This window comes from Limulus polyphemus, unplaced genomic scaffold (assembly GCF_000517525.1).
Source record: "Limulus polyphemus unplaced genomic scaffold, Limulus_polyphemus-2.1.2 Scaffold121, whole genome shotgun sequence".
NCBI classification, from domain to species: domain Eukaryota; kingdom Metazoa; phylum Arthropoda; class Merostomata; order Xiphosura; family Limulidae; genus Limulus; species Limulus polyphemus.
Window position 1 is genome coordinate 61,240 of NW_013665731.1, and position 23,818 is coordinate 85,057.

At 31.7% G+C, this 23,818-nt stretch overlaps 1 protein-coding gene across 1 annotated transcript; it reads left to right on the forward strand.

Moving 5' to 3' along the window:
• Positions 1–4,929: 4,929 nt before the first annotated feature.
• Positions 4,930–23,815, forward strand: LOC106472525 (ras-like protein family member 12). Its single transcript, XM_013933182.2, has 5 exons — positions 4,930–5,145; positions 12,047–12,103; positions 15,332–15,405; positions 22,274–22,476; positions 22,662–23,815. The coding sequence occupies exons 1-5, from the start codon at positions 5,025–5,027 to the stop codon at positions 23,050–23,052; spliced, it is 846 nt and encodes a 281-aa protein (XP_013788636.1). The 5' UTR covers positions 4,930–5,024; the 3' UTR covers positions 23,053–23,815.
• Positions 23,816–23,818: the final 3 nt, after the last annotated feature.

Here is a 23,818-nt window from a genome sequence, read left to right on the forward strand (position 1 = left end):
TCTTATGTTATACGTCTCACATTGTATTTATCATATTATTCTTGTTCTCTTTTTTTGTATTATTTAAATCTGTTACACAATTCTCTGTGTAGGTTTAGACTAAATATAACTATCTGTTGATAAAGCTGATACACAGAACAATATAAATAAAGCAAAGTTATAATTAGCAGTGGCACTTATTTTTATAACTTATATAAATACATATTATTGAAAAACATTATTCTGGAATTGGAGAAGCATGATATCCCTAACACTTTTAGGGCTTTATAGCTGAAACTATCTTCCAAGATGTGTACTGACGACCAGATTAACGCGGGGTTGTAGGAACTGGAGATTTAGGGGGTCTCGCAAAAATTCATATAGGTATAATTTATTATACAATGTATATATAAAGTAGCATATTACATTGTAGATCAGAATATAGCATGGTTCTTTTACCAGCATCTCTTATTAAAGCAGAAATTCCCTGATAAAAAGCAGCCTTGCAGACAAAGGAAACCTATTTAGAATATGAATGACAGCAGCATTATAAAAGATGTGTTCCTTATCTGTAATTATTATAGTACTAGCTGGAGTATCCGTCCCCTGGAGGAAGTGATGTAATTTCCCTTATTCTGCTTCCCTTATGTGTAATTGTAAACAATGCAAAAACGCCCACAAAAACCGCAAAATGTGAAAATAAAATCTGTAGGTACCTCTGCATGGATTTAATGAACCTCCATATCATTTTTGGTAGAAATCCTTTCAAACCCTGCGAAGTAGTTACATGAACATATAACAGACAACAGAGAGTACTATTATCCATATCTAGTTTATTATTTTGAGAATATGAGCATGATATTCTAAATTTAAAGGTCGGCATGTAATGTAAGAAATCATGTCGCTCATGTTTATTTTGTGTGTGTGTGTGTGTGTTCTGTACAAAACTTTTTTGTTAATCTATTAAGTGAAAGGTATTTTTGAAACAAAAACTGAAATTATACAAAAAAACGATCTGCCGAACTGCAGTTTGAGAGCACATATAAAACAATGTAGTCCAGAGCTGAGACGATGTTTCAGTTACTGTAGTATACCATTTTAGTTTGTAAATACAAGCAACCCATGCTCAGTTCTTGTTGATAGGCACTGCATTTGTAGTGAGTATGTCTCGCGGGCTGATGTGTCGTTGATCTGTTTACTTTAAGGCCCGCAGGTAAATGCACCTGTTTCAATTGTACGTTCAGCAATCATTATTACTAATTTGGTTGAAGCTTTTCGGGCTATTTTTGTCTTTTTAGTTGAACTTTAACTGCCGTATTATTATGTTGTTCCCAATGTGGGGGCTTCAAAGCTTGTTACACTGTAATGTTGTATATGTAGAGCATTACGGTTTGATGCTTCGAAACCCTGTAAATCGCTTTGTATAAAGAGGAGTTCCAAATGAATAAATAATAACAAATTGATTGTACGTAAAAAACAACAACAAAAAAACGTGTTTTTATATAATGTTGAAAGCTCCAATATGAAATCTGACCAGGATTTATAATTCGGTTAGGGGGTATTAAGTCAGCATGAGAAGAAATCAAATATGTTTAGAGGGGCCTCACAAAATGTAAATGCCTCGGACCCCGATCAAAGTTAATTTGATCCTGGATATACCTCTCGCAGCGACTACCTATGGCCTAACATTTCTCTTTGTTTTGTCCCGTACGATCTAAAGTTAAAATGATTTCTTTGTTATAATCAATAAATATGTAAATATTCGTTGCTAACTTTTTCCATTGTTATATATTAGAAAATACTGAAACTGTGTGAAACTATGATAACTTGACCATTCCTTTATTCATTATGTTATTCCCCTCATCTACTTTCATTAGTTTAATTAATTGACAAAAATAGAACCATACATTTACGAGTAAGTAACACCCTGTTCTACGTACAAAACAAACACCTATACGTAATACAATAAACTTTAGGTTTATTTACAAAATATGGGTACATTTTCAAATAGTGAAGAAACAAAATTTACAAGCCAAATGTTTCGCAACAATTATAAACGTCACTAGTAGAACGACCAATAGACTTTACTGTGGATTTTATGTAATAGTTGTAATTTCCCAATGTGTAAAACAGTATAACAGAAGACATTTTTCGGTAGGGATTTGTACAATATCATGAAGAACAGAAGGTTTTCTAATAACTTTAATACTATATGTGTTGTACTAAAAAAACGGTGTTTTTCAGACTTGAGTAGTTTTCCTGAGGTTGTAAAAAATAATAAACCTAGTGGCTACAATCGAACAGTTAACAATTATTTTATTGTCGCAAATTTAAGTTGTTATAAAACTCGTAATTTCTAGTTTATCTTATTTTATTTTGATTTTCTGTCATTTCAAATTAGTTCATCAACAATTCATTAATTCATTTCCAGTATCTTCTGTTTTGTGGTATATACTCATGAATCTTTGAACAAATGTTTCTGTCAACTTCAACTTCAAGTTAAGAGTTATATTATTTCCAATAAATAAGTTTTTATTTTCCGAATATTCTTGTAAAATTACATAAAGATTTTCTGCACTAAATGTCTCTAATTTTGAACTGTTAGACAGCTAGTCAACAGCGCATACCACCAACTCTTGAATTTTAATTAGATAGTGGAATTTGATCATCATTGTTATAACGAACCCAGGTCCAAAAAGTTCGAAGCTCGAACGGGACTCAAATCATATACCCTTGGATTAATAGTCCACCACCTAACCACTAAGCCATGCTCAACCCAAAAATAAAATGTACTCTGATGTTTAAAAGACATAACTTACACTTTAAAATTTTTATTATATTCGTTTTTGTTTTTGTCAGAGCAAAAGATAATTACGATGATGAAACAAGAACTCATTTTTCTCTATATGACCCTTGAACTAAGCCATTTATTTTGAAATAAATCTGACAAAAGTCGGATTTGAAAATATTTCTATTTGTAGTGTTTAACTTTCCCCGAGAAATTTGTGTTAAAATCATGGATTCTGATAAGGGGTCGTTGAATATTTATTCTTCTACGAACCATCTTAAATGATTTTACCAGGATTTTAAGTTACCGAAAGCCCCCAGTGGCACAGCGGTATGTCTGCGGACTTATGCCGCTAGAATCCGAGTTTTGATACCCGTGGTTGGCAGAACACAAATAGTCCATTGTATAGCTTTGTGCTTAATTACAAACAAACAAAATTATCGAAAAGTAATACCTTCATTCTACTCTATGTTTTACAAACAAGCCCAATTTATCTTCCGTGTTGATAAAATAAGCTTAAGATCTCTATAAATTCCATATCTACTTCATGATGCTCATCGATAGACAAATTTCCCATAAATAAACTCGAAACTATTTACTCTTCAAATTTCACTCCTCAAGCAATTTACTTTTTTTAAAAAAATTAATTAGTTTTATAAAGAGTTGCTTCAAATTTGACATAAAGTTATCATATTTTATAAAGTCTCGGGGTTTCCTTTTGGCTATATTTATTTTAAAAAAATGAAAGTTTGTTTTATATTTAAATTATCATTATTTGCTCAGTATTCTCTTGTTGTATTTAGACAAATAAAATTTGTCTATGTGTCTTAACCCTACGTTTACCAATGGGGCTCCATAGCTTTTTAAACATAGTTTCTGAATTATTTATGTACCAAGTTGCTTGTAGATCATTGGTTTGTTAGTTACAGAATCCTTCGTAACACATGATTCGCACAAAATATTTGAAGTAAAATACCTTCAATACTATGATTAGTTTCAGAAGTTACAACTGGAGTCCCATCTGTATTATTTTACATTAAAACATGAATGACTCATAACATTTGTTTTTGCCGGTTCTTTACTTCGAGTGTTGTAACAAGCAAAACATAAACTTACCCAATATGATGCAATATGTGATCCCCACCGGTAGTGAATGATATAAGAATAAGACGTTAATTTGAGAATTAGTAAAGATTTTTATTTTTTTTGACAGATGAATTCTCAGAACAATTTTAATAATCTAGCAATAAAATATTAATAATACACAGAGAGAGAGATATCTAGAAGCGCTACACTATTCCATGATTAGCAAAATTACTTCCTTGAAACATTTTTATGTTTTCTGTCAAATAAGTGTGAACATGTTTCGCTTTAATTGTACGTGTACACAGTGCAAACCCACCACAGAATATTTTTTTAAAACTCTTGGAGGACAGACTAAATTTGAAAAGTATGACGCATATAGTACTTTGTAACAGATTAAGAAGTATCTATTTTACGATTCTTGATTCTCAGCAATGAATGTATGTTTTTGGACTAATGTATGAGTGGTGGGTTCTAAGCCTAATGGTAAAATTGCGTTGATATTTACTTAAGTATTTTCAAAATGATTTATTTGGTGCCTTGAAGACAGCCCACTTTACACTTGCGAAAAGAGTGCTCGCTTGTGCTCCATAAACTGAAAAGCTTGAACAATACCAATAAACACTGTGTCAAAGAAACGTTCTTAGCACTGTCATAGTCATTATATAATAAAGATATATAATGGCTCATGTTCCTCTTCATACAGGGAATATCGAAGCTGAGAAAAACAAAAACAGAAATAATATGGCGACGAGTTGGAAATCGCAAGCAAATCTTGCTATTTATCAATAGCGGTATCACCCGCCCCTTAGATTTCGTCCTCACTTCCTCGTCCATCTTAGTACATGTATTACCGTCTGTCTCTTTGACGAAAGAAAAGATTAGTTAATGGTTACGTGTTTTCATGTGGAGCTTGGTAACAGGAGTTTTTCTGTGCTAGAAATAGAAAGTTTTGGACGCTTGACGCAGGAAGGGGAGCTGCAACGTAAATAGTAAGATACGTTTTTATTGGACTACAGTTTCATGTCAGCTTTGTCTAGAGCAAACTTCGTTCTCAGAGAATGATTTCATTTAACTAGCTGCTATTGTTTGTCTGTGGCTACAGAAGGAGTAACGAACATAAGGGTCAAGGGCGTCCCATGACCCTACGGCTTGTGTTGGACGCCTTCGCGGAATGAATGCTACTGGTGGAAGAAAGACTTCCAACAACCTTCAAGTAACCACAACCGCCCACGGGTCCAATCTTCCTGAAGTAAATATCGCGTTACTTGGGGCACTTGGAGTAGGTAAATCAGGTAGGAGATGCTTTTGTAAGTTTAAGTCAGCGTGGTTAAATAATTAGTCTAAGTTGTGGTATTACTACAAAAACCGGACTTAAGTAATAATATATATATTATTTTGAGATAACTTATAAATGAGATAGGTTCAACCATTAGAAATGATGTAGAGTTCTTGAAGCAACGTTTTGTTTAAAGAAAAGAAATCATAAACCAAATAACAATAAAACATATATTCTGAACCAACATTATCATTCAAATACGTGAAAGTACACAACTTGACAGGTACCAGAGTTTCAGTAGTAACCATAAGTACTTCATTTAAGCCCGTATTATAAAACGCATTAGTTCCTAATGTTAAGTTTGAAGAGTAATGTAATTACTAGAGAACAGATGAAATAGTTATTAGGTTAATCTAAAATCAAATTAAGAAAGTGTTTGAGACACGGTCGATTTTCGCCTAGGCCTAAATTCAGAAAAGTAATCAGTGAGGAGTATTTTTGAAAACAAAACGAGAAAGACATAATAGAATAAGCATGAGAAAATGATGAAAAAAGGAGGATTATACTATAAGAAATACAAGAAATAACACTTACAAATGTAATAAAGTACAGACTACAAGCATCCATATATTGTCAAACTAATTATCTATAATTTAGAATCCACCACTGTAATATAACACTTTTCCAATATCCAAAGTGAAACTATTGATATAACTAGATATATCATATTTGGGGTTTGAAAAAGCTATGCATTAAGAATATTGTTAAATAAATGTAAACTGTTTAACTTATTATTGTTAAATAAGGCATGAAATGATTATTATTGTATAAAATGGTTGCACATTTTCTGTTTTCCCTAAATACACAAAAACAGAGAAAAACCTGAAAATGAGATTAGCGTTTTTAACAATGCATAGGTAAAAAAATTATAAAAACATAAAAGCAATAAACCAGTAACGTTAGTTGAAATGGAGAGTAATATCAATACAAGTGAATCACAAGAAAAAATAAATAAACGGTACTCATGAATCAAATATTGTTCAGGTGTTTTCATATCCCCAAAAGACTTAGTATCAGGTTAAAACCAACTCAAGAACATATATATAAGATACTATAGTTGTGTTTCTAAATAAGACTACAATCCATTTCAGAAGTAAATCTGAGTTTACTGTATGTCTAAAATGAATCTTATATTAAGTATAAGTAAACCTGAACTATGTTTTACAAGTGAGTTTAAACTGTTTTTACATGTAAGTTTAAAATATTTTTTACATATAAGTCCAAACTATGCTTTGAAAGTAAGTCTGAATTATTTCTATAATTACATCCTAGCCAGATGTTATAAGTAGGTCTGAACTATATTTTACAAGGTAGTCCTGTTTTATAACTCTAAACTATATTTTAGAAATAATTCAGAACTGCTTTATAAGTAAGTCTGAACAATTTTATAAATAAATGAATTATTCTTTATGATTATAATTTGATTATAAAGATTGTTTTGCATAATTAGCTTAACATATGCATTTATGACATACCTAAATCTCCTATGCTGACCATACCTTGTGAAATATTATTAGAATTACCAAAAACATCGTTAACAACGAGGGTACCCAGCTGATGAAACAATTCATTCTAATCGTACATTTAATTGGCTATGCTGATTTCCAGTTCAATCTTTATATTCGCTCTAAGTACATAGCTTGCTCTGATTGCCAGATGATATTAATTGTTACAAGTTAGTCCGAACTATGTTTTGCAAGTAAGTCTGGACTATATCTAATAAATAAGTCTGAAATATGTTTCACAGGTGGATCCTTCCAATGTTTAAAAAGTAGTTCTGAACTATATTTTACAAGTAAGCCTGAACTGTCTTATTTGTAAATACGAACAATGTTTTAGAAGTAAATCTGATCTATGTTCAACAAGTAGGTCTGAGTTGCTCTGAACTGCAACGTGTAAAATAGCCTGTACTGCATGTTATATAAACGTCTGAACTGTACTGGATAAGTTAGTCTGTATTTTATATTATAAGCAAGTCTGAACTGTATTGTTCAAGTTAGTCTATACTGTATGTTATAAATAATCTGAACTGTATTATATAGGTTAATTTGCACTACATGTTATAAGCAAGGCTGAATTGCGTTCTATAAATTAATCTGTATTGCTTGTTATATACAAATCTAAATTGTAGTGTATAAGTTAGTCTGCAATGCATATTGTAAACAAGTGTCAACTATACTGTAAAAGTTAGACTATATCTCCTTATGCTGGAAAATAATAAGATTTTAGTTTAAATTACACCAAGATAAAAATTAACACAGATAGTTCGTGATGATAAAGTGGCAAAAAACAAACACACCCCATCTTTAAACGTCTTTGTTTTGTTCTGTGATCTAGTGGCTCATAAAGTGCCTTTCGAATAATCGAAACAACTGGATCAGAACATATCAGCTGAGAGTAAAATTCTAGAACTGACTTTGTTGTTAGCTTTTCACTCATTTTGCACCACAAAGTCACTAATCTCTTTTATCTTACAGTTATTTACGTAGTCGTTTCCTTTTTTTTTTTTTGGAACAAGTAACACGAGACTTTATAAAATTTTAAAATATAAGTCTTTTAGCAATAAGTTTTGGAATACTTCAACAAAAGACTCAAGTTTAGAACGTCGAAACTACAATTTTTATAACTCTAACTGGATTTATATGTGGAGATAAACAGATACGTTAGTCATAGTAAAGTTATATTGAACAAAAACATTGTGTGTGTTCTATTTATAAAACAATTCCTCAAAATGAACTGGCATGGGTTTATTATGAACTGAGGGTTGTAGCAATAACACATATTTATCTTACTCCAGGACTAAAAATAAGGCAATAAATATGTTATTCATCTATAACATAGGTTTGGAATCAAAGACAACATAAAAAAACAATTAAGACATTTGGCTGATTCCCTAATGGATTTCCCTTGCTTGTCGCCCCATTTTACTCGCCCATGAAGGGGCTCTCGCCAGGGAGATGGTTAATAAACTTCAAATTAATCAGGCTTTGCCAAACTGCGCTTTTATTATATATATCGAGTGGTTTACATAATTTTTCACACAGCTTTTAAAGTAAGTTATATATTTAAATTGCCATTTTTAGTGTGAAAATCTTTAAATGTCTCCATGAAAAATTATAAAATACATCAAGTATTAAAAACCATTCCTTTAACTATGTAACTGCGATGCTTTTTTAATTCACTAAGTTCTGATTGAAATATTACCAAAATCAAATTAAAGAAATAACAAAGTATAACTATTCCAAATTTTGCTGTAGTCATCATCTGATATTTATATATAACAAAACCATTGAAACCAACCTAGCTGAGAAATAATGCTATCATTGGTAAGGTAATAGACATTACAATATGACATTGTGTATTTTCAGTTTGTTGTACAGAATTGGTTTCATTAACTTATAAGTTACTCTTTAGTTCTGATCTACAAAATCAGTTTACTTTTGATAAGAAATTACAACTGTTTTGTATATTTACGTTCCAGTTAAATGCAGTAGCGATTGTTAAGTTTGGAATATTTCCCTTATTTTTATATCTGTGTTTGAAATGTTGACATTTAACTTGACGTCTCAGTAAGTGTTACTCTGATGTAAATGTTTAAAGTTTATTTGTCTAGATAGAGGTGAGTTGGCGTCGAGAAGTGTCTGAGAGAGCATTTAAATAACGTGTTTCTCAAGCTTATTTATACTTTTAATGGCCAAAAAAGCCTGCTCTGGATGTCTTTGTTCTTATTTTAGTTACCTGATGCCTCATCTTGAATTTTCACGCAACATAACTATTCTGATGGTTCCACTTTCATCAGAGTGGGAATGCGATAATTTGATGTTTATGTGCTTTCCTTGAGTACATGTGGTCCTGGCGAAGAAGCATTTTGTTCTGATTAAAATAGCTGAAAGATAGGTAGAAATACACAAGACTGAGAGCAAGAATCTATGTTTCAATAGCAGAGATGTTGTTATGGTTCGTTCTAAAGCAAAAAACGTCATCAGATGATCTCACAAGGTACTCATAGTTTCAAACAAATATACTGCAAGGAAAACGAGTGATAACGTCATAGTTTATCACCATGTTACTATACTTAAACTAGCAGTAATCTAATAAATAAATGTGATAAATCTATATTCAAACAGATAACTCGAAAATTTTATGGCTTTTTTGTTAAGTGATACCATACTACGTGCAATGCCATATAATTACAAATTTCACTCAGGATGTTTCCACTCTAAAATCTATGATAAATTATTTGAAATAGCCTAAAGTAAGGATTGTTTATTTTTCCTTTTCCGAAGCAACACATATTAAAAACGTATCTTATAAGTAGTTCTTTACTCAAAAAAGTATATGTAGTAGTTAAACATTAAAAAATTTACTATAATTTAGCGAACAAAATTGCTCACTTGTAAAATCAAGAAAAAATAAAACAACAAAAGGTGTGTATATATATATATATATATATGGTAATTGCCATTATGCAAGAATAATTCCATATTTATTAACATACACTAGCATATTCCCGCAGTTTTCTTTCTGGTTCGAATATATATCTAAAGAAACATGACCATTTTTCTTAATTAGTTATACGACAGTGCAATGAAAGACTGATATTAAAATTTGATTTATACTACATGAGGAAAGAAATATAACATGTTAAAACGTTAGAGAAAAGTACGTGGGAACAGACATATTTAAGAAGACATTTCTTGTTTTTCATACGAAGGAGATTTCAGTACTATAATCCCCCCTTATGCATTGCCATACCTTGCACATAGTCTATGAAAACAGCCTCAATTTGCAGTAAACTCTTCCTGTTTTAATTGGTTGTGTTTAAAGCAAATAAAACACGCATTAAGTTACAGCTGTTAACAAATTGTGCGATAAGTTTCAGCCAAATACTAACAATTCTAGAATACTTCGTTTTACTTCTGACTTAAATAGGGAGTGAAAACAATTTGATGAACTGCTTAAGGAATGCATTTACAAGAGCTATATGAGGCCTAAATTCATATTTTCGCTGCTGGACAGTCATTTAAAGTGTTACACACAAATGTGCATTTATAGCTCATATTCTGTTTATGAGTTATTTCTTAGTATTCAGAAGTCTTATATGATATAAATGGCACTATAGATAAGAAACTGTGCTCTAGTAATCTATAAAAAAAACCCGCTAATATTATTACTGTTCTCTGATAGGCGCGAGTTGGTTCTGCAATACAGATCTGAATTTCGGATCTGGAGAGAGCTGTGTTCAGATATGTGTGATATGACATAATACTTCTCGCACTTTAAGCTGTAAGCGAGTTAGTTATGATAGAGACAATCAAGCTCTTAGATTGGTGGGTGATAAGGTGTTGCTCTCTTCTCTGTGGTCAGTAGTTCAAAACTAGGGCCGACTAGGGTTGGAATAAGTAAACATTACCAGAAATAGAAAACACAAATACTCTTCTCTGGAATACAAGATCAATAAAACTCATTTCAGCCATCTCTATTTGATCATTGGTCATCATACTGGTAAAATATTTTAGGACCTGTATACGTTTTTTAGTTAAGGGCATTTTGAACATTATATATATATATATATATATATACAAGGTACATGAACGTAATCGTAAAGTGCTCTTTTAACATAAATTGCATTTAAGTACGGACATATTACACATACCCGTGCACATAGTGTTCATGCTTAAAGCTATAGTACAACAGGAGTAAACGCTATTATTCAAATAAACATTTTAATGCAATGTTTCATGGTTCTAAAAATACTACAGTCACGGCCTTAACAACTAGCTTCAGCGACATTAATTGATTCCGTCACTTGTCAAAATCCATTGCTGTTAAAGTAGTGTGGTTTTATAGATTTAACTTCGGTTGAAAATATTTTCACAGAACTCCCGCTATGAATTAACTGATGGTAAGCCCTAATAGGAATTTCAGTCAGTTACGAAAGGATGAGATGATAGAAATAGACAAAAATACTTACATTATCTTTGAAAAAGCCGTTCGTTGTAAAAGATTTTCTGAGTTATCAAACTTCTTAAAATTAACCCTATTTTCTTCAATTATTCCATATGACGTCACCAAGAAAAAATCAATCACTCGTTGTGATGAGACTCTAATAACTTATCAAGTCCAATTTGTTTTATTAACTTTTGATATCTAGTCGGCAGGATCTTTCTGCTGTTTTGTTGTTGTTGTTGTTCCAAAGGACTTTCCGTAAGACTTAATTAAGTACAATGATATGGATACTGAATCGGAAAAATTAAGGCCAACTCAAAATAAAACTTGACTTAATAAACTATTTTCTGAAATTAACCTTGGATACATTAAGTATGGATAGTATGAGTACTTGCAAAATTACAACAGTAACGATGATTGTACCTTTACCAAATAGCATTGTGGTAAATGAATTGTTATAATCTATTTTATTTCACGAACTATTGAGCTTGAAGTGTTACAGTCGATTTAACGTGAATATTTCGCTTCTAAATGCTAATTGTTATAATCAAATATTTAAATATGTTTTTAAATTACAAACATTTTTACATATACTTTTATTGATAACTCAAGCTTAGTTTACAGGAACAACCTGATATAAAAACCTTTCTCAGACTGACATTTGTAATAACATTTCTCGACACTAGGCTGTATCGATCGAAACAAAACACTCTATTGCGTTCTATTAGTACAAAACGAGATGAAAACTACATGAAAGTCATACAAGTGAAAACATAAATATACTCATATACGTAGTTTCGAAAGAAAAATTTAAATAACAGCATATATTCGAGAATGCAGGTTACCTATCAGATGATTTGTTTTATATTGTTGTCTTGGCATTAAGATATTAAAATATTTTCTTGCAGCACTGACGGTGAAATACATTACCAAAAGGTTCATTAGTGAGTATGATCCTGACTTAGGTAAGTTGTTTACGAAGACTTCGAACATGTTGATTTAAAACTTATATTAATGATAAAAAGTTCAACTTACTGATAAACCTCATGTTTTAACACTTGAAAGAGTATCGTCATTTAAGTTATAATGTTTTGATGAACAACGTAGGTATGGGTATATGTTCATATACAGTTCATATACAGTTTCCATAGAAGTGCACGAGACAAATGTTTGGATAATTAAAACAATCACATTTGGTAGGTTTCGATGTTAGTATGCTGACACCGAACAATGTCTTAAAATATAATCACTGATTATTGCATACTAAGCCATTTTCGCGTAGCTTATGCAACTCTGAGTTGGATAAAATTATTTTTCATGAGTCGTATGATTAATGCTTGTAAACACAAATATTTTTTTACTTAATATCAATCTAGAACTTTCCTCCAGAAATTGCTCAGATATTCTTCTAGCATTTCAAATCAAAGTAAGAATGAAAAAATACAAAATTGGTTATAGATAATAACACTCTTGTGCTAATTTCGAAAGAATTCTAACAATAATTCCTCTCAGATATGTTCTTTGTGGATAATTTAAATAGTACTTTATAACTAAATAGCAAATAATAATTAGCTTATAGATTAATAGTGTTTAGTATACATATGACGTAAAATGTAAACTAAGGATTAAGAAGTAATGATGTGCCTAGCATAGAGCACAAACGTCATCCTTTAATTATATTGCCTTTGATAGCTAAAAGAACGTGGCGAACTCATTCGGCCTTGCCTCAAACTTTTAATAAGAATTCAGTTATATTTCGTTTAGGAATTAATTGTAATTTACAACTTATTTTGTTGGTTCGATATTTATTAACTGGACCCTGAATGGCACTACACTTTTCATGGTTAAATTTTATATCGAATAGTTGTCAGTGTTCAGAAACTAAAACCTAACTCCACATACACTGCTCAATAACTTGAATGATTGAAAACACAAATAAACTTAAAGACGTTTCTAAAAGTTTAGAAAAGAACAACGAATCGGTTTTGTTTCTTTATAAGAAGTGGGTTGCATGGGCAAAAACATGGTCTCTATTTCTGGACTTGGCGCGCGGTGATTCCATTGAATGAGGCAGTTGCACCATTTTTAGATTCTTACTGCATTCGGAAGCTTCCCTTGGTACTTGTTAGTTCACACTGAGGGATAACATTCTTCCTTGCTATCACTATAGAATATTATAATGTTTTTATTTGACATAAAATACACTGAAACATGCGATGGTAGCATCTTGGCATTGATAAAAATTGCTTGTGACAAAGTAATGTTTTTTTTGCACTTTAAACAGCACTTCTGGACAAAACTGAATGTTTTATTATGACTAGGAAGCGTACTACGTTTGGATTTGCACTCAATGGCATTTTAGTATTCTACGTTCGAAACATGCCAACGTTTATTACAAGACTCTTTGGTTCTGTTAAAATTTTAACAACATCTCGATTTCTATGAAATTGAAACAGGGGGAATATGTTATTTTCTTCTGGATTGGTTGTTATTGTTTTGGTAATCTGCTGTAAATTAAGAATACATATGCCTAAATATCTGAGATATCGCATTTGGCTCTTTAGTCCATGTGTTACATAAGGTGTCGTCCAGTTTGAAATGCCAAATGATTTTCTTTCCATATGATTCCTTAGGAAACGAAGTGTTAGAGTTACTCTACCTGAAAGTAAATCCGAATATAGACTATAGTTGTCACTTAAAAGTTCTAATCTTGAGCGATAGTGTTTGCATGAAAAATTAACTAAACAGTGACCATGTTAACAACCTTCGTTTTGTGACTTCAACTATTTATACCAATTCGCTGTTATTAAATCTTTCATAGTACAATTACCCAAACCCATTATATTTAAATATTAACAGTACTTTTCATATTTATTCATCGACAGTTGTAGCAGAGGACAATGTTACATATAACGATATTTTCACCATAACGTCACTCATTATTTTTCTTATTGGAGTAACTGTGACTCGACAAGTATTTAAAAGAACAACTTAATTACTGTAATTACTTAATTACTTAACTACTATATTTATTTACTTTTCAGTGCATCTAGCAATAGTCTTATTCAATATTTTAGAAATTGGTTCAATTTCTTTTAATTGGCATCTCAATTATAATCAAAACTTCAGAAACAAACAAAGATAAACGTTTTCACTCCTTACATCGAAGATGAACTTATTTTTCATTGGTTACTGCTGAAAGTTTTATCACATCTGTATATTCGTGTCTTTCCTTAATTCGAATGTCATTAGAATAAATAGAAAGCACAAAAATCCACAATGTTGAGTATGATATATATATATATATATAACTGAAACTTGGTATTCTGCTTGTTTATATCTCAATAGCTGTATTATTCTAGGAAATAACATTTTACGAAACTGTCAGTTTTCTTGTTACTAAGTGATATATTTTTAAGAACTCTCTTCCGTTCGTTAGAGAAATGTGGTTTCTGATCTTGTGACCTATTCTCTTGGTTTCTGACCTTGTGACATATTCTCCAATATGACATAACCTTGACTTCACGTATAATTTCGAAAAATGACATTCTTTGAATAAAAATGAAAATAATATTGATGGAACTCAGAAATGACACCTAAAGTGGTTTGATCGTTTGCTTTAAATATTAGAATATTTAAAACTTCATCGTAGATAAGTTCAAATCACCTCAACGTTCTGTTTTTCATGCACTGGGCTAAAACGTCAAAGTCAGAGACTGACAGTGTTCTAAAACGTGTGTGATACCACCTATCGAACCCGAGACTCTTGAATTTTCAGTCTGATACACTAACCATTTGGCCCCGATCAGACATAGTTATAGTTCCAAAGCAAACAAACAATATATATAAAATGTTATTGGTTTTTCTTTTTCTAAATATTGAGAAAACATCATTATCGAAGGACTACGTTTAACACCAACAACTATCAACTATTTACTAGAAATTTCACATGAGGGCGCCCTAATCTTTATACAGAGTAGCAGTGAAGTTAGTCTCCTTGTTATCTGGATTTTGAGGTGAAAAGAAATACGAGAGATTTGAAATTTAAAAATCGTTTTATTTTATCTTTTTAATAATAAAGAAAATAGTTTATTTTGAAAAGCTAAAAAAATCAATACTTTATTTATTTATTTATTACAGAAGACACATATATAGCAAAGTTGAAATAATAATACTTTATTTATTCATTACAGAAGACACATATAGCAAAGTTGAAATATTTGACCAACAAGAAGTTATAGTTCGACTGATGGATACCTGTGACAAGGTATGAACCAGATAATTTTTTGAAAACAAAATTCAATGTAATATTTTCGGTCAAGAACTAAATACCTTTGGTATTTGATTAAAAAATAAGGTAAAATACTTAATTTTTTTTTTCATAAGTAAATAATAATATTTTAGATTCGAACATGGGATTGTTCTGTTATGAACGTTGCTCAAGAGTCTTGCCAAAGTCTGTTTTTGATAAAAAATGAAGTGAAAACTGTCAGCTGCAGTATTTAGGCAGATAACTTAATTAGCTACAGCGTCTATCCGCTTAACAGACTTGCGGGGTCGAATCTTGCCTTGCCTCAATTTTCACTTCAGAAAAAATAAAGTACCTTTTTTTTTCGATGTACTACATACGCTGAGGCATAGTTGATGGTTGTTGCTCTACACACTATACTATATGTAACGGAAAACTGTAAATGAATTGTATTAAACTGCTCATAGGCTACCGGATCAATGGCTCTTTAACATGTGCTTAACAAGACAGTCTTTAGTGACTGTTAAGAAGATAATCTTCTCCAAGCGACCCCAGATAAGTTGTGTCTAGTGCTTATTTCTCGAGAGGACACCAGTTTTTGATCATTAAGTTGTTGTTGTTTTTTTTTGGGGGGGGGATGTTGCCCACGACTATGTATAATATGATTATAAAGCAAAATTCTATAAATTTAGTACATTATATATGTGTGTGTGTGTGTGTGTGTGGGAAATGTGTAGTTGATAAAAGTTATTTACGTGTATCGTTTTTGGTTGTGGCATGTTTTAAACAAGAATTGATACAGCTTGATCACAACAAGTTCCTTAAGTTAAATTACATTCAAACTATTAAGCCATATTTTGTACTTATATCTAGACTTTTTCAGGAATTTCGTCTGTAGTTAGGAATGTCAAACAATCGAAAAATGTCAATATCCACAATTGGAAATGTAAAACATAAACAAAAAGATTTTAACGATTTGCTTCTGATAAGCTCATTTTTATGAAATTATCATATGCATACGTTTTTTTTTTGTTGTTGTTGTTTTAAGTTTAAAACTTTTCGCTTGTGTCAATATATTATACAGTATCACGAAGAGCTGAAGAAAGCCTCAGTATAGAAACCGAAACGCCGTCCCTTTTCATTCAACAGGCAGCTGCGGTCCGTTTGAGTTCTCAAACCTACTATGACTATTCTACCTAACACTTCAGTGAAACAACATATAATTACCTTGATTTTAATCAGATCTCTCACCCGTATTTTCATCATGTCGAAATATTATTCGCTATCAAGAACTGTTTTAATTCTGATTTACATAGTTACCTTACACTCAAGCAATTCGAAAACCTAGAATCAAACACTGAAAACTTTCTAATTTAAAATAAAATCGTTTATTCGCCATATTCGTAAACAACTGTGAAGAGTATTGTGTGTGAACATAGAAAATGCCGCTAATGTCACAGACGGTTTATGTTTCACTGCTTTACGTCAAGAGTCACTGTTAGTTACGTTAATGTTCTTTGAAACAAGAGCAACTGAAATACATCTCAAAGTTCTCAACCTAGGAGACCATGGCGTGTCGCCAGCTTGGCTATATCTCGAAGTTGGTGTTATAAACGCGGTTCTTTAAATCTTTTCTTTATAAACCTCACAACTGTAACTTTCCAACACTTGCATAATTAGGTTTATACATTCTAATTTTGATACATGGAATGCTTTAGGTTTAATGTGTTCACAGCAAACCACATTCGAAACAATATTTAAATCTTTTCTTTATTAACCTCACAACTGTAACTTTCCAACACTTGCATAATTAGGTTTATACATTCTAATTTTGATACATGGAATGCTTTAGGTTTAGTGTGTTCACAGCAAACCACATTCGAAACAATATTTAAATATTTTCTTTATTAACCTCTCAACTGTAACTTTCCAACACTTAGATAACGAGGTTTATACATTCTAATTTTCATACATGGAATGTGTTCACAGCAAACCACATTCGAAACAAAGGCACAGCGTGCGAGTTTGCAGATCATACAGAGATGAAATCTTGAATACAAGAAGTCAAATTTAAGCAGTATCTATGAAAGAGCTGGTGAATATGTGTAGACGACTGTACATTAGTTTGGAGATAATTTCTCACTTCCTGTAAAAATATTATTTCATTTTGAATTTATAATTGTAGTTCTGTATGTGTATGCATATCTAACAGTAACTGTAAATAAGCTATATACATGCTAAAGTGAAATAAATTTAAAGTTTCAAAATAAGCTAATAAAGACGTCAAGTTGAGAATTTCGATTTCACTTGAAATTGTGAGATTGTTCTATTTTATTCTAAACAGATCTAATGCATTTGTTCTTTAATAATAGCAATAATTTGTTCCTAAGGAAAACTCCCTTAGGAAAGTGGTTACAATACGAGTGAAGAGAAAAATAAAATGTGTTTTCTAAGACATTATTTTGCTTCAAATTCTAAGTTATTTAAGATCGAACCACGACTGAAATTGCAGTTAAGTCTAATAAATGAGCTCTTTTGCACTTCAATCAAACAACTGAGTGACCTCGTTGGGTTTTACCTGTTTCGTTATTTCGAGAGTTTGACACCTCCACCAAATAGTCTCGTCTCCTTATAGAAAATGAATAGTTTTTTGTTGTTGGTTTTTAGTTTTCTTCCTTGCAGTAAGTAGTAGAAATGGACAGTTGCTCACCACAAGAATATAAGTGTGAATATTGAGTAACATCATAGTAAATTATTGTCCTTAAGAAACTGGGTATATCCAGCGATATTTATTCATATATCCTGTTTGTTTATGTGAACACCCCAACTTTCTTCACCCTATTCACAAAGCAAATAAACAAGCCATCTATTAACATTTTTCGAAATTAATTTTTAAAGATCTGAATGATTTTTCTAGAAACAGAATCTATTCCAAGTGGTGCGAAACCAGGGGTTTTACAAATAAGCAAATACAGAAAGTACTGACAGTACTAAATTTAACTGTGTATTTTAGTATATTTTAACCTTAAATTCCAACAGTATGAGATAACAGAAAGAAGAACAGTGTTATCAGCTTAAACAGCAACGACTAATATAAAGTGTAGTTCAAAGTATTAAGAAGATATTTCGAATTGATATAAATAAAACACTCCAATTAACAACTATAAGCTTATTGTCGTCTGAGAAAATAATTTAGTTGGCCCTGTAAAACATTTAGCTCAAACAACCTCGCATTCTATTTTCTAATTAAGAAACTGATGAATACATAAAATAAAACTATAATATTATTCATTTGAGAAATTTGGAATTTATTTTTGAAGCAATAAAATTTCTTACTCTTTTTTTTCTTGTCGAGAACTTCACAGCCATAAAAAACTTCCAAGTTAAAATGAAACATATAGTCGCAATTTTATATATATGTATTATAATTATAACTGATTAGAAAATTTACGATGAAGTAGGTCGAGCTCACTTTCTTAACCAGTGTACTTTTCTTAATATATATATACATATTCGTTATATCAAGCCTTTCGTTACTGACATTTTTATTATTTGTTTACGTCGTACTCGAGGAAGGAGAAGCTTTTAGGCTCACCCCATAAAAATACTTCAAGAAATATGAGTTGGTCGCTAAATTAAATGTTTTTATGATGGAAAATGGGTGGCAATCCTTATAGAAACATTCATTGCCCAAGTGCTGCGATAAATGAAGTAGAATAAACGATCTTTACAACAGTGTCAAAATTGGAATACGAGAGGGTATTCTCACTGTATACTTGAAATGCGGACTGTTGTCACCATATGACAATGATCTAGGGTAGAGGAAAACATTTGGCTTTGAGAAGCAAGAAGTGTCGATCTATTTCAAACAACTGTTATAGACATTTTTTTACACAAATGCACGAGAGATGTCACTGTAAGTACAAATCGTAACAACAGAAAGAAATTTGGCTAGTCAGAGTGTTTCATCCGCTCTGACATCTCTGACACTACTTTTTAATTCAATGACCAGATTTATTCCCTTGTAGAGTGTTATCAAAAGACATGCCGCGACACACCTGATGTGTCGCAAGTGATGTAGTACAATTCTAAAACTACAACAAAAGTTATCTATCCGTTTAAATAAAAAAATAATTAAACTGGAATATATATGTTTGTTTTATAACAAAGCCACATTGGGTTATCTACTGTATTCACCGCGAGGAATCTAACCCCGGATTTTAGTGTTGAAAGTCCGTAGACTTAACGTTCTCCAATCGGGGGACTAAAATTGAATAAGTTATAATATCAGTTTCAATGTGATGACCAAGTGAAAATCTAATCGCGAACCATTATATTTAACGCTGTCCGCTTTACAAGTGGTTTGTGTGTGTGTGGCTTTATTCTAGCTTTGACCATCGCAAATTGTGATGTGCTGCGTTCGTCTTTGGTAGTTCCATGCGTGCACTGGGAGGGAAGAGTTTGGGAAACACTACCATGCATATCGTCATGTAGCCCATCTATACTTCCAACTTCGTACATTATCTAAACCTCAAACTATGATCTTACGTATTCATTTTGATAATAAACCAAATAGCATGAAGAATACTACTTTTAGATTACTCGTGATAAGCGAGAGTCAGTTTAAAATTGTAATTTACGAACTTCTCTGTATGATGCACCCTTCGTACGTTTACGAAATGTTAAACAGCGCTGAAACTTCTGGTATAATATATTACTACTAAATATTCATTTTAAACCCCTTTCTTGTACTAACTGTGCAAAGAATTATACCTGCATTTTCAATGTTACAAAAGTACACACTAACCTACTAAATAATTTATGTTTACAATGGAAAGAAATAGCTTAAACCAATAACTTTTTCATAAAAACAGATTAACTATGGGTGATTTTCCCTTCACATTACTTTTAATCTCGTCTTTGTGGCTAGAAATCGAAAGTGTTTAATAAAGAGCATTTTATAACTATCCTTCATCTTCAACAAGTCACTAGCCAACAAGATTTTCGTTAAATACAAAAACTAATTAGTTGGGTTGGATAATGAGAGATAAAATATTCTATTAAACGCTATTATGAAAAGTTGCGGTTTAAACGTTTTATTAATAATTCTTAGGTCTATTTAAACCATAACTTTTCACGAACTTTAAATTCTACTTCTCGTTTAATATCTGTTGCGTTTCAGGTAGTCTTGCTAACCATACAACTTAAACCCATAAGCAGCTCACTCTTGACCGAGACTTTACTTGTTAATTGAAAGAAGATGATATAGATATATGTATATATATAACACGAGTAAAATACTGATTAATTAAGTAGAATATTATACATGTATATATATAACACGAGTAAAATACGGATTAATTAAGTAGAATATTATATATGTATATTTAACACGAGTAAAATACGGATTAATTATGTAGAATATTGTGTATGTATATATATAACACGGGTATAGTAAGTGTTAATTAAGTAGAATATTATATATGTATATATAACTCGGGCATAGTAAGGGCTAATTATGTAGATATTATATATGTATATAAAACACGAGTAAGGTACGGATTAATTGCGCAGAAAATAATATGTACATACATTGTTGTAACGTTCTTTTGTTCGTGATTTCTTTTAGAATTATCTGGAGATAATAATTCAACACCCCGTCCATGTAACGATGATAAATTAGTTTGTTGTCTATTTCAACGTAAATTACTGTAGGCCTACGTTACAAATGACGTTAACCAACATAAAATAAATTGTTGTTTGTTATTAAGCTCAAAACTACACAAAGGGCTATCTGTGCTCTGCCCACCACTGGCATCGAAACCCGGTTTCTAGCAACATAAGTCCGCAGACATATTACTGTGCCACTGGGGGGCCATAAAACAAATAAATGTACTTGTACAAAGTAACTAAACAGGAGCCATAGTTTGTTTGTTTTGAATTTCGCGCAAAGCTACACGAGGGCTATCTGCTCTAGCCGTCCCTAATTTAGCAGTGTAAGACTAGAGGGAAGGCAGCTAGTCATCACCACCCACAGCCAACTCTTGGGCTACTCTTTTACCAACGAATAGTGAGATTGATCGTCACACTATAATGCCCCCACAGCTGAAAGGGCGAGCATGTTTGGTGTGACGGAGATTCGAACCCGCGACCCTCAGATTGCGAGTCGAGCGCCCTAACCACCTGGCCATACCGATTGATTCAACGCTCTATCTTGAAAATACAACACAGTTTGTAACTATCTCGTATGTATAATCTAACTTCAAATATACTAGAAAAAGTTTGACATAACATCTTTAGATCTTTCTAGACTTCTAGACATCTAGCTAACAAACAAATTAGATTAGTAAAATTATAGCTTACAAATATATATATAACTAATGCGGCTAGGGTAAGGATTAATTGAGTAGACGGTTATATATATAACACGGGTATAGTAAGGTTAAATTGAGTAAAAGGTTATGTATATAACACGGGTATGGTAAGGTTACACTGAGTAGAAGATTATATATATATGTGCACTTATACAATACTGGTAAATTAAGGGTTAATTGTCTTTGAAAGTTTCCTTCCAATTCCTTTTGAAATACAAATCACAGAAATATTACGTTAAACTGGCTAAATAAAACTTATCACTGACATAATCACTGTTGAAAATAACGTGTTTTATCCAGGTTAAATTCACGAAATAACCCGCATAAATAAATTTTTATTTGAATTATATACTGATAGTTATTGACCTTATAATTTGCTGATTTATGAATTCAAAATAAATGTGAACGTGAATGTAATGAAATATGACTCACACTTAATTTTCTTATTTTTCTTTTTCTTGTAAAGTTCCATTAGGCTATTAATAGTACTATTATTATTATTTATAACTTAGGAAGGAAAGGAACCGGACAGGTATCTCAAATGGGCAGATGCTTTCCTTGTCGTTTATAGTATCACTAGTCGCCCGAGTTTTAAACATGCACAACAATACTTGGATCTGGTTGTTCAAAACCAGAACCAGAGGCACGCAGGAACTGGAAACTCCGAATGTCCTCTGATTCTGATTGGTAATAAAGTCGATCTTGAACGATATAGGTATGCTTCTTTTTTTTAACTAAATGCAGAGAAGAATATTAAATACATGAATATTTATAGTCATTATACCTTAAATTTTGGGTTTCTGAAATAATTACAGATAATAAAAGTAGAGTTATCTAGATAGCAGATTCTTTAAACTGTATAACAATGCAATAAACTTTATGTTACTGATTTGCTTTCAGGCAAGTAAGTAAACTAGAGGGAGCTTCATGCGCCAAAAAGTACCAAGCAATATTCTTTGAAACAACAGCAGCAGAAGATTATCAAGAAGTTGAGAACATCTTTCATGAGGTGGCGAGACACATTCTTCGTGAGCAAGATCCTTCTTCGGCGTTAAAACCCCTGTACATAGGAGATGACAAGGTCGCTTCTACTGCGAATCGCAACTCCTTGCCACGCAATCAGAGATCTCCTACGTCAGCGCTACCCAATCAGAGATCACCTACGTCAACGTCACCCAGAATTACTTTAATGCCCAAAGATCGTAGACCAGACGAAAAAAATTTTGTAATGGTTGACAGAAATCCGAAATTTAAGCTATTCAATAAGGGATTTAAAATATTTCAGTCCTAAAAAAACGTATTACTAGGTAAAGGAACGAGAAGTTTAATTACAAGTTCAGGACCAAACCGTAATGGAAATCTTTAAATGTTAAAATGTCTGCAAGCCAGGATGGAAATCGGCTTGTCTGGCTAGCTTTTTCATAACAATGAATGTTATTGTAGAAAGAAAGTCAGCAAACTGTGCCAGAAATGTTTGACGTCTATTTTGGTTTCCAGAAACAATAGAGCACGTTTGTTAGGTACTATTTTTGTCCTGATTTAATGGGAATAATGAGTGGTATTACATAGAAATGAATGAACCCGTGTTTAGCACTATGAGAGGTGCTGGATAATATTGTTGTGTTTTCGGGAAAGAGAAAACCCAAAATAAGTTTTCGAGAATTTTATACAAAATATTTTATGCGTTAGCCTTAACATCTTTTTCTAACTCTTCAATAAATAACAAACACAAATATAAAAGTTACTCAAAATTAAACTATTTACGAAAATCTATCGATGTTTTGTGTATTATAATTTCTATCTCGAACAAAAAACTCAGTCTTCGGGTACAAGATACAATAAAAAAAAATCTAACAAAAATGACAGATAGGGGCCGTAATCATCTTTATTCAATATCAAATAAACTAGACGTACAATATCTTTCCTAACTTAGGACACAAAAATCAGTAAATTTTGAAGATCAGTTTGTTTAATAATGTTAAATACTAAGCTATCTTCAATCAGCAATATTTGTAAGATATGAAAATAGCTTGTGATAATATTGTTGTATATGATTA

Coding starts and splice junctions, on each gene's coding strand:
- LOC106472525 (XM_013933182.2), top strand. CDS start 5,025: ATGAATGCTACTGGTGGAAGAAAGACTTCCAACAACCTTCAAGTAACC. Junction 5,146..12,046: donor ACTTGGAGTAGGTAAATCAG/GTAGGAGATGCT, acceptor ATTTTCTTGCAG/CACTGACGGTGAAATACATT. Junction 22,477..22,661: donor GTCGATCTTGAACGATATAG/GTATGCTTCTTT, acceptor ATTTGCTTTCAG/GCAAGTAAGTAAACTAGAGG.